General features: G+C 39.2%; 1 protein-coding gene across 20 annotated transcripts in view; it reads left to right on the forward strand.

Moving 5' to 3' along the window:
* LOC122249834 (uncharacterized) overlaps positions 1-12,500 on the forward strand; it is a 185,611-nt gene that overhangs the window by 143,091 nt on the left and 30,020 nt on the right. For 15 of the 20 annotated variants that reach the window (XM_086540967.1, XM_086540966.1, XM_086540965.1 and 12 more), the window contains exons 5-6: positions 3,988-4,129; positions 9,264-9,287. In XM_086540967.1, the coding sequence (XP_086397093.1) occupies positions 3,988-4,129; positions 9,264-9,287 (166 nt within the window). The remainder of the gene's footprint in view (positions 1-3,987; positions 4,130-9,263; positions 9,288-12,500) is intronic. The other 5 variants (XM_086540969.1, XM_086540975.1, XM_086540980.1 and 2 more) reach the window with 1 other exon arrangement.

The raw sequence follows: 12,500 nt of genomic DNA on the forward strand, positions 1-12,500 counted from the left end.
ATGTGTCACGTTGCCATGTTTGCAATGTCTTGCTGCCGTTGCAACTGACAATCGGGTATGATGATTCCGGTTTATATTTTTGCATACATCTATTAGATATTTTTGTCTGGTTTTTATTCTATTCTGTTTATCTGTATATTTATCTGTCTGTGTATCTATATATCTGTGCGCCGTTATAACTCTACGTTCATCTGTTTATCACATTTATGTCTTTGTCTGTCCATCTATCTATCTATATGTATATATATCCATTATCTAACTATCTGAATGTATGTCTATCTCTCTATATAGTTATTTATCTATCTGTCTGTCCATATGTTTTTTCCATCAACCTCTCTCTCATTATTATCATTATCGTCACTGATATTGTCCTTGTCTTCGCCAAAATGATTATTATTTTATTGAAAAGAATTGTTTATCCTACAGCAATATTTTTTCATTAGAAAATTTTCTTATCTTTTATTTATTTTGTTTTATTTTATTTGTATTTTTCATCAAGATAAATCTCGTGTACATACGTCTGGCTCGATACCATATCCTTTGAACCCGAACATTTGACGAAAACTTTTCGTTTCATTCTGCGAATTACGAAAATTAAATGACGCAGCTTTTCGAGGAAAGGAAATGTGGCAACCGAGCCCATTTCCGAGAAAGATCAAAATGCCTTTAGGTCGATTTTTCCTTTTTTTTTTTTTCTTTCTTTTTGAGATACTGCCTTATGGTGTCCTATAATCTACACTTCCAATCTGTTGGTGACCTGTTATCTTTCCTCGAAATTCCTACATTTGGTGTAGTAATATATATTGTCATAATATATATATATATATATATATATATATATATATATATATATATATATATACATACACACATATATATATGAATATATATATATATATTCATATAAATGTATATACATATATATATATATATATATATATATATATATATATATATATATATATATATAGTGAGAGAGAGAGAGAGAGAGAACGAGAGCGCGAGAAGAAAGAGTGAGAAAAGAAAGGAAAAAAAAAAATAAATGACAGAACCCCCCCTCCCCCCCAAAAAAAAAAAAAAAAAAAAAAAAAAGCAAAGCGAGAAACAAAGAAGAATATAAGAGATGCTACAAAGCAAAGAGGTGAGCCATCTTTCCGGCCAGATGGTGCTCCACCGACGAGGGTCTCGAGGTCTTCACGCACCAGCTGTAAATACCTCCGCCGTTTCCTCTCCGCGCTCGGTGGGAGGGAATCGGGAGAGGCTGCTTCAGCCGGACGAATTTTGAATCATTCTGCGTTCAGGATATTTCTCAATCTGTATCTCTCTCTCTCTCTTACACACACACACACACACACACACACACACACACACACACACACACACACACACACACACACACACACACACACACACGCACGCACTTATATCTTTCTTAGTAATAAATGTATTGTACCTTTTAGATGACTGTTAATCGGATTATATTTCTCCTCATTACATCCAGAACATGCTGGAATATGTGCGTATATTAATCTTTATTGAGGCGGCGGCGGCAGGGGGGGGGGGGAAGAAGGGGACGGAGAGAAACAGGATAATGAGAAAAAGAAGGAGGAGGAGGAGGTGGAGATGGAGATGGATGGAAAGAGAAGTGAAGGAGAGGAAAGGGGAGGGAGAGGGGAACGAACTGCAAAGGAGGGGGAGAGGAGGAGAAGGATAAAGGAAAAGGAATGGGTAAGAAAGAGGAAAAGGAGAAGGAGAAGGAAGGAAGAGGAAAATGAGGAGAAAGGGAAGTCTGTCTCCTTCTCCCTCCCTGTCTCCCTGCTCGTCCCCTCTTCCCTCTCCCTTTCTCTCTGTCCTCCTTATTCGTCTCCTTCCTCTACATCTTTATCCTCACCCTTCCCTCCTCCGCTTTTCGCCCTAAATTAAAACTGTATCAACGGGAGTACAAGATTGCGTATGATTAATCCAAGCTTCAAACCACATGTAAGAATGATACCAATAACGATACTGATAATAATGATAATGATAAAATTGAAGATGATAATGATAATAATAACTGTAATGATAATGATAATGAAGATACTGGTATTCGTGATACTGATGACAATAATAATGATAGTGATGATAATGATAATGATCACGATAACGATAATTATAATAAAACGATCATGAGAATGATAACAATGATGATAATGACAATAAATCTAGTGATCACGATGAGGATTATATTTATTGTCATAATAATGATAATGACGATGATTAAATTATAATAATAATGATAAAGATAAGGATTATGATAACGATAATAACAACACATGAATAATCCAGACTCCGTCTTGACTATTTTGGATGTCTGGTGTAGGTCAGACCAGCGACGGTTCCCTAAGGACTACAAAACAGGAGTTAAAGTAGAGGTTCCCTTAAGTTACCCCTGTTTTCCACCCGTCCCACATTCGCTGCTTCTGCGAATCCCGTTTTCTGTTGACCCGGTTTTCTCTTTTATTAAGATACATTTCGTTTTTCCTTCTTTCTTTTCTTGGCCTCCTTTGTTCTTGCTCTCTCTCCGAGTTGACATTGTTTTTGCCACTTCTTTTCTCTTTCCTTTTGTTCGTCTTCTCTTCTGTTCTCATTATTTCTTTGTCTGTCTGTTTTGGATTTTCTCTTTGTCTCGTTCACTCACTCTCTCTCTCTCTACATACACACACACACACACACACACACACACACACACACACACACACACACACACACACACACACACACACACATATATATATATATATCCTCCAATCTCTCTCTCTCTCCCTCTCCCTCTCTCTTGACTGTTCCTTCCTCTCTCTCTTCTTATTTCTCTCAAGTCAGGGTTCCGTTTCCGACAGTGAGCCTTAGATCACAAAGTACTTCCGATGGCTCCCTTTACATTCTCTCCGTTTTTTTTTGTTTTTTTTTGTTTTTTTGTTTTATATAACACAGACACACACACACACACACACACACACACACACACACACACACACACACACACACACACACACACTCGCGCGTGCGCGCGCACCCATACACACACTCTGAACAATGTATACGACGACACACACATATTTAGTGGTAATAATACTATTAAGATACTAATTCATAAAATACAAACTGATATGAAACGCCAAAGAACTGAGTGGTTAATGGATAATCCTCGTTTGAAATAAAATCTATAATATATTTTCTCCTTAACGTGCCGACAGTTCCTGGATTAGGCTAATAGACTTGGGGAATAAAAATTGTCAGGCGAAAAGCTCTTGAAATTTTGACTGATGGGAAATCATTCTAATTGAAGTCTTTATGGCTTCCTCGTTAGATTTTTTAAAGATTCTTTTTTCTAAATGTGTATACCGTGATACCTTTTAACTAATTGACGTGTTCTTTTGATTAAAACTTATTGGCAGATATAGTGTGAGTGAATTGTGATTTTAATGAGTAATGATTATTTTTTAAGTCTGCAAATCGAAGCATAACATTGATATGCAACAGAAAAAAATGATTAAATTTTTTTTTTTTGTTGAAAGTACATTATATATGAGAAATGGAGAAGTCCAAACAGAAAGATACAATTAAGCTACTTTTCTATTGATTTATTTTTTTATCAAGATAGAACCATATTCTGCTTCCTAACAGAACCATACTATCCAAATTGAACCGTAGCATTGGTTTATTTCAACTCAATGGAAGCATAACATTATCATTAATTTATCCAATTGAACCGACCTATTATCTCATTTTTCTTAGTTGAACCATGTAATTAACCATTTCTCCTAACTGGATCGCATGATTAGCTGTGTTTCTTAATTGAACCGTATATTTAACTATTTTCTCCAATTAAACCGTATAATTACCTGTTTCCTGCCTGATCGAGTGTTATTTGATTGAATTGAACCATTATCTCTTTTCTCCCTATTAAACCGTACCGTTAACTAATTCCCCCTTTTCCCCTCCTTTCAGGAAGTGCCGTGCCTCCCGTACCGCACGTGGGAGAGAGCGCGCAGCGGCACGTTCTTCGCACGGGACAACATTTCCAACTTCCTGAGGTTCTGCAGACGACTCGGGGTTCACGACAACCTCCTTTTCGAGACGGAAGATTTGGGTAAGTGGTCGGGATTGTGTGCGTGCGTGCGTATGTTGATGATTTGGTGTTGATGATGATGGTGGTAATGGTGATGATGATGATGATGATCTGTGTAAGAGGGAGCAAGGCTGTAACGGCAGCAAGGGTAGTTACGCATTATGATATACTGTGAATAGAGATTATATTTGTATTCACGTGAAAAGAGGGAGAGAAAAAAAATTGTTCGCAACTGAGTTTTGTTATGCAAATGAAAAAAAAAAATCGCCCTAAGAAGACGCAAAAGAGGATGTTGTGGTGAATCTAGGTGGGTAAAAGAGAAGCAAGGTGATTCATCATCATCATCTTCATTCACCTTCAGTTGTTGGATATAGAGTGTATTCACCATCACAAGGATAATTAGATAGATATGAATCTCTAACTGAGGTATATTTGAATCCCTTTTTCCTTATTTTTTTTTTTTAGTCTCTTTCTTTCTTTTCCTCCCTCTTTTTTAATCCGATGTGCCCTAATCATGCCGGGGTTACGTAGCCGAGCGCCGTCGCCTCTGCATTGGCATTGGATCAGCTGGAGTAAACATGACACGGCGTCACGCTGCTGACTCGGGCGCGAGCTCAGCGCTGTGGCCTCCAGGACCTCATTCCCTCTTTTGTTGCAGATTTTATGATGGGAGTTGAAGGCGGCGGCACCGTGCGCTCTCGTCGTTATTGATTGGGTGTCTTTTCTTGTGCTCAAGTGGGATGTGTATGGATATACTTACTGGCACAAACGCCTACAAACACTCGCGCGCTCACACTTACAGATGCATAAGGATACTGCATATATATATATATATATATATATATATATATATATATATATACATATATATATAATATATATATATATATGTATATATATATGTGTGTGTGTATGTATGTATGTATGTATGTACACACACACACACATACATACATATATATATATATATATATATATATATATATATTATATTTATATATATATATATATATTATATATAAATATATATATACATACAAATATATATATATTATATAAATATATATATACATACAAATATATATATATATATATATATATATAAATATATATATATATATATATATATATATGTATATATATATATATATATGTATATATGTGTATATATATATATGTATGTATGGTATATACATATAAATATATGTTTATATATATATGTATGGATATGAATATACATATACACATACATGGATATACATATTTGAATGTATATATATATATATATATATATATATATATATATATATATATATACATGTATATATATATATATATTTATTTATATGATCATATGTATATATTTACATATGATTTTGCAAATACATTGCTTATTGTTCACGATAAACAATAACCAGTAAAAAGGTGAATAACAAAGAGAAAGCGCCAAAGTGAATGGTGACGTTCCAGCTCCGTAGAGTTATCCTCGTTTTATGGTTTCCTTGGGCGGAAAGCGAGGACTGTAGCTCGAAGTCCGTCTTAGCCTTTGTTGTCTTCACGCTTGCAAGGTCACGATGCGAGGGCGAACGTGCAGGAATGGGTGCTACACGAAAGCAAGTCAGTCCTGCCTATGTGTTGCCCTCGGGTTATCTTTTGACTCAAAGGGAAGCTGTAGTTTTGATCGCTATGAAAAAATTGGTTCGATTTAGCGATTGGTCGAACGGATAAGAAAATGCACCGGAGACCACCGAGACTGACCTGCTTTTCAAACAGCCGGCTATTTAAGCAAAGTGGCGTGTTTTGCACGGAAATTTGCATATAAATCCAACCTTGTGGGGAAGTTTAAGCTGGTCATTTGTGCTGGGATCGAACAGGAAAATTCCGAGGAGGAAAATAGCAAGTAAATCGTGGATTATAATACTAATAATACAAATTTTTATATGCATACTTTACAAATGTATTTAGATCAAATATAGTTTATCATATTTCGTAATCTATTCACGTCATCAATATGTCGACGTTTATGGTTCCCCAAGAATGATTTGCAGTTCTGCGTGTCAGAAGTGTGGATGAACGTTTTGAAAGCGCTCAGATCAGGACGATATAAGGAGACCTGGACTGCACCAGGATAGACTAATCATAGAGAGTAGTGGTCACGCTACCGTACACATTTGCGAGAAAGAGAAATAAGTAAGAAATTCTCTACCCAGACAGAAAAAAATGATAGCCATACAATTCAAAAGAGAGCAATAAGAACTCGAGATGAAGTAGGAAGAGAAGAAGAACGGGGAGGTGATAATAAGAACAAGGAGAAGAGGAAGAGGAAAAGTAAACGTGACAGAATTTACTCTAGATAAGAAACGATACATGTCATAGAGTACACGTGACTTACATTGACGGAATGTACCTCGGCAGGAAATATTCCAATAGGCCTCGCACGGCACGGCATTTGAGCAAGTACTGATAAAGCAATTTTGATGGAAATGTCAATACGACGCAGTTAAAAGGACAAAACTTTAACAGCGCGATGTATTTGATTACACTACTCATGTCATTATACATTTAACAGATATATTCTATCACACATAACTATATTTGGAATTGTGAAGTATGCTAACACAGAATTAATTTTGATCTGTCAACGAAGATACAATCTCTTATTGCACACTCAATCACTCATATTCAAACATTTTTATTATATTTTACGTCTATTAAACGCCGTAACAATTATGTGTATTTCTCGCACCAGGCAAAGCAGGGCAAAGGGGGTGAGTGTGAGGGGGAATTTGCTCCATAAAGCCCTATATTAAATGCGAGTTAATGCGAAGGCGTGGTTAGGAGGGTGACTCACCGGCGCGTCAAGGAAAGGGGGTGGGGGTGGAGGGGAGACGGGGAGCGGGGAACGGGGAAGGGGAAGCGAGACAGGAGGAAGAGGAGAGGGGAATAAGGATGGAGGAAAGGGGGAGAAGGGAAAGGGGGAAGGGGAGAGAGGAGTAAGGGAAAAGGAGAGGAGAAAGGGCAGAGACGGAAGGCAAAAGGGGAGTAGGAGAAAAGGGGAAAGGGAAGGAAAAGACAAGAGGGAAGAAGGGGATGAGGAAAAGGGGAATGGGAATGGAAAGGAGAGATGAAATGACGTCATGGCAAAAACGTGTATAAATGCGTAAATCTAGCACTATCACTATTCTATAAACATTGCAATATTCATGATTAGTAGTGTTTTTAGTCGTTGCATATGTATATTTGATTCATCTGAATGTTCAACAATGATTTGCCAGATATTTAGTGAAAGAGAAAGTGAGAGAAAAAGATAGGTAAAGAGAGAGAGAGAGAGAGAGAGAGAGAGAGAGAGAGAGAGAGAGAGAGAGAGAGAGAGAGAGAGAGAGAGAGAGAGAGAGAGAGAGAGAGAGAGAGAGAGAGAGGAGAGAGAGAGAGAGAGAGAGAGAGAGAGAGAGAGAGAGAGAGAGAGAGAGAGAGAGAGAGAATGAGAGAGAAGAGAGAGAGTGAGTGAGTGAGTGAGTGAGAGAGAGAAAGAGAGAGAGAGAGTGAGAGAAAGAGAGAGAGAGAGAGAGAGAGAGAGAGAGAGAGAGAGAGAGAGAGAGAGAGAGAGAGAGAGAGGGGAGGGAGAGAGGAGAGAGAGGGAGAGGGGGAGAGAGAGGGAGAAGGAGAGGGAGGGAGAAGGAGAGGGAGGGAGAAGGAGAGGGAGGGAGAAGGAGAGGGAGGGAGAAGGAGAAGGAGGGAGAAGGAGAGGGAGGGAGAAGGAGAGGGAGGGAGAAGGAGAGGGAGGGAGAAGGAGAGGGAGGGAGAAGGAGAGGAGGAGAAGAGAGGAGGTGAAAGGAAGGAGAGGAGAGGAGAGGGAGAGAGAGGAGGGAAGGAGGGAGAGAGAAAGAGGAGGGAAGGAGAGAGAGAGAGAGAGAGAGAGAGGAGGGAAGAAGGGAGGGAGAGAGAAGGGGGGGGAGAGAGAGAGAGAGAGAGAGAGAGAGAGGGAGAAGGAGAGAGAGAGAGAGAGAGAGAGAGAAAGATAGAGAGAGGAGAGAGAGAGAGAGAGAGAGAGAGAGAGAGAGAGAGAGAGAGAGAGAGAGAGAGAGAGAGAGAGAGAGAGAGAGAGAGAGAGAGAGAGAGAGGAAGAAATATAGAAAGAGACAGTGAATGAGAGAGAGAAACAGAACGAAAGAGAGAAAGAGTGAGTGGGAGAAAGAGTGAGTGGGAGAAAGAGTGAGAGGGAGAAAAAGAGAGAGGGAGAAAGAGAGAGAGGGAGAAAAAGAGAGGGAGAAAGAGAGAGAGAGAGAGAAAGAGAGAGAGGGAGAAAGAGATAGAGATAGAGATAAAGATAGAGATAGAGAGAAAGAGAGAAAGGGATAGGGATAGAGAAAGAGAAAGAGAAAAAGGAAGAACAAGAGAAAGAAAGATATAAAGAATTATCCACGTTTTTACTTAGCGATATATTCTATAATTGTATATTTTTTTTAAATCTCACGAAGCCCATCAGTATTATGACGCTCGAAGTTCATAGCGTTTCTGACAACGTTTGCAGGCAAATATTTTTATATGTGCATTTTTTGTTATCATTAATCCCATTGCAGTGTTGAAGGGAAGTAGGGGAGACTTCCTGTCTTCCTGTCTGCGGTATTTATTACGTAATTTTGCAATGTTGTACTGTAACGTGAAATGTTATGGTGATGTTTGCAATTTGAATCGCTTGTATTCTATGTAATTTAGTGTATTACGTTTTGATAATTGTTAGGAAGGGTTGATGTGAGAGACTTGCAAACGTAAAGATAACTTTTCTGATTTACTAATTTACTGTCTTATCAAGCGTAAAGTTATATCTATCTTTAATGTAAGGTGACAGGATGTGATTATTAAACATGTTTTTTTTTAATCCCACGCACACTTACACTTACACTTACACTTACACTTACACTTACACACACACACACACACACACACACACACACACACACACACACACACACACACACACACACACACACACACACACACACACGTTTACAGCATCTTCAGTTCTGCTCACTGATATTCCCGAGAGGCAGAGAAAATTCCTAACCCTTGGAATTCCATGATTTAGATTATTCCTTTTTGTGACTCTGGGAACCATTTGTTTAATTTTCTTTTCTTTTTTTTTATTTTGTTTCAGGGCCAGTTTCGGCGGTAAGAAAAGGTAAAAGATATAAAGATGGAGAAAATATACACGTATAAAATCATGTTATGAGTGCCATTTACAAAGAAAAAAAAATGCTAATGTTTTATCGCGTGTGTTTTTTCAATGCTGCAAAAACACTAATTGCTTTTCGCTCGCGCAATTTGCTTCCAAGTGCTTTTGCGAAATCGCCGTGAGATGTAATTGTTGATTACATTTGCAAAGAAAACGATGCTTGCAAACTTGCTTTTGCATAGAAAATGGAAAGAGAGATTATGATGACTCAGCGTAATGAAGAAAAATATAAAAGATCTATAAGATTTATAACGGTAATGGGGATACTAATGAAATAAGAACAAGCTAGAGAGAAGACGTTATGATGATGATGATGATATACGGAGGATAATGAAGATATTAGATGAAACACACACACACACACACACACACACACACACACACACACACACACACACACACACACACACACACACACACACACACACACACACACATACACACATATATGCAATGTATGTATGTATGTGTATATGTATGTGCAAGGCAATAGTGACAGATGAGCTTCTGCAGTTGAATGCCTTTCTCATAAGCAAATATTGCATCTGAAGACTCCTGACACTACTATAAGAACATCTGCCACGGACATTATACACAATATATTGGATCTTCGGACCCCCTACCCCTTCTCACTGCCCCTACCCCCACCCCGTGCACCCCCCTCTCCCGCCCGTCCCCCCGGACAGCATGATAGCTTGTGCCATGCGGTGTGATATTACCCATAAATCCATGTAAAACAGTGCGTGGTTTGTCTTTGCGTGTGTGGTCAGTCTGGTTTTGTCAGACTTGTGTTTCTATTGTTAAACTGGGTTGCATTACACACATATATATATATTTGCAGTTTAACCATCTTTTCAGCTATGAAATGTATATCTCTCTCTGCATACATTTATACAGTTTACAAGTGTGTCATGTGTATATGCCTCTCCGAGTGGCGTTCAAAGTGTATCAGAAATTTCTCAACGGTCATTATCCGTGGCCACAAGGTCCTTCCTCTCATCCCCGCCCCCTTTGCTCACAACAGATTGCTTGTGACGTCTAAGACTCGTCTTACGTCACGGTCCACTTGGCTTTGAGATATTATTAGAAGCTGCTATTTACGTGGCGACTTCAAGTACGTTGTGTTATTCCTGGAACAGGGAGGGATTTTTGAAAAAGTCACTTTTTGTGGGTTTTGGGCGGCTACACATATATACATCTATCTAAATATATATGTATATATGTATGTATTTATATATAATACATACATACATACATATATATACATACATGTATATACATACATACAGGTAAAGGAAAGATCAGTCATAGTTTAATATCTTATGTATAACTTTATACTATATGATATTCGCATATTTTAGAATCTCATCAAAACCTGCATTTTAGTCCCTGTCCCCCGGAAAGACTTCCGAATTAAATGGTCTCTAATAAGGGCGTCCACGCTCCCAGGCTCGAGGATTCCGAGCCCAGTTTTCAGGCTTCAGGCCTCTGATGTTTTCGTGACGAAGGCATTTCTTTCCGAATCATATATATATAGAGAGAGAGACAGAGAGACAGAGAGAAAGAGAGAGAGAGAGAGTGAGAGTTAAAGAGAGAGAGAGAGAGAGAAAGAGAAAGAGAAAGAGAAAGAGAAAGAGAAAGAGAGAGAGAGAGAGAGAGAGAGAGAGAGAGAGAGAGAGAGAGAGAGAGAGAGAGAGAGAGAGAGAACAAACATACAGACAGAAAGAAAGAAAGAGAAAGAAAAAAGAAATAGGAACAGAATAAGAAAAAGAAATAGAAAAAAATGGAAAAGAAACAACGAATACGAGAAAGCAGAGATAGACCAGCATCCTCATCTCCGCTGCGTAACATTCAATACACGTGGAAAGTGACATGATGTCTCCAGATTACACACTCCCCTCCCCCCTCCTCTCCTCCCCCATCACACACGCACGCAGATAGAGAAAAAAAAACACGGAAGATAAAAGCAGACAAGGAAGGGGAGAGGAAAGATAGATATGAAAAGATGATATCCTCAGTCATTCAAGTCTTGCATTCATTCATATTCTATCTTTACATATTTTCACTTCTTTCGCTCCTGCTTTCAATTAATACTTTCCTTTCTCCTTTCATTTCTTCTTTCTTCACTCGGCAAGTCGAGAAGAGAGCCGAGTATGCAAATTTTGCGTCTCCAGAAAAGTGTATTAGAAGAGCCAAGCCAAGCAAAGCGACGCCGGGTTTACGGGCTCATGCACAGCGGATGTTGATAAGCAAGAGGAACGGAGTCTGCGGAGCGAAAGAAAAGAGAGAGAGAGAGAGAGAGAGAGAGAGAGAGAGAGAGAGAGAGAGAGAGAGAGAGAGAGAGAGAGAGAGAGAGAGAGAGAGAGAGAGAGAGAAAGAGAGGGGTCGAGAAAGAAATAAAGAGGTGGATGGCAGAATGGGGACTCGCTGAAGACAGGAGTTTCACGGGTCTGCCTCTCCCTAATCGTCTTGGTTCTAGAAAGTTCCTCGAGACCGCCAAACACCGATGGATTCTTCTCCCGCCGGTGTCTGGACTGCGTGTTAGTGGGCGACCTCCCTATAACGACTTCTGGGAGGCTGAGAAAGAGAAGGGACAGGAAACGTGAGGAAATAGGAGAAATAAAAAGAGAAAGACACTGAGAAAAAGTAACAGGAAAAGAAAGGCGAAGAGAAACGGGGTAGGAGGAAGGACGACAGGAGGTAAAAGTTAGTAGTGAAATATCAAAACAACAATAACACTTTATAGGAAAGTCATCGCACGTAAGACTTCGCCCTTCCTAATGGAAGTGTAAGTACACCTTCTACCTCTCACACACACACACACACACACACACACACACACACACACACACACACACACACACACACACACACACACACACACACACACACACACACACTCTATAATTCCCTGTCTGTGTTTATGTTTAGTTTTACCTCTTTTTCTCTCTTAGTTTATCTCTCTCTCTCTCTCTCTCTCTCTCTCTCTCTCTCTCTCTCTCTCTCTCTCTCTCTCTCTCTCTCTCTCTCTCTCTCTCTGTATCTTTCTTTCTTTCACGCTCCATTTCCTTTCCTTTCCCCCTCCCCCTTCCTTTCTCCTCCAAGGACTTGGTTTCTTCAATTCCCCGGAGATGGGCAAGTGATAATCCATACCTCGGA

Source organism: Penaeus japonicus, unplaced genomic scaffold (genome assembly GCF_977035675.1).
Source record: "Penaeus japonicus unplaced genomic scaffold, GWHDUDI00000001_assembly GWHDUDI00000010, whole genome shotgun sequence".
Lineage (NCBI taxonomy): Eukaryota > Metazoa > Arthropoda > Malacostraca > Decapoda > Penaeidae > Penaeus > Penaeus japonicus.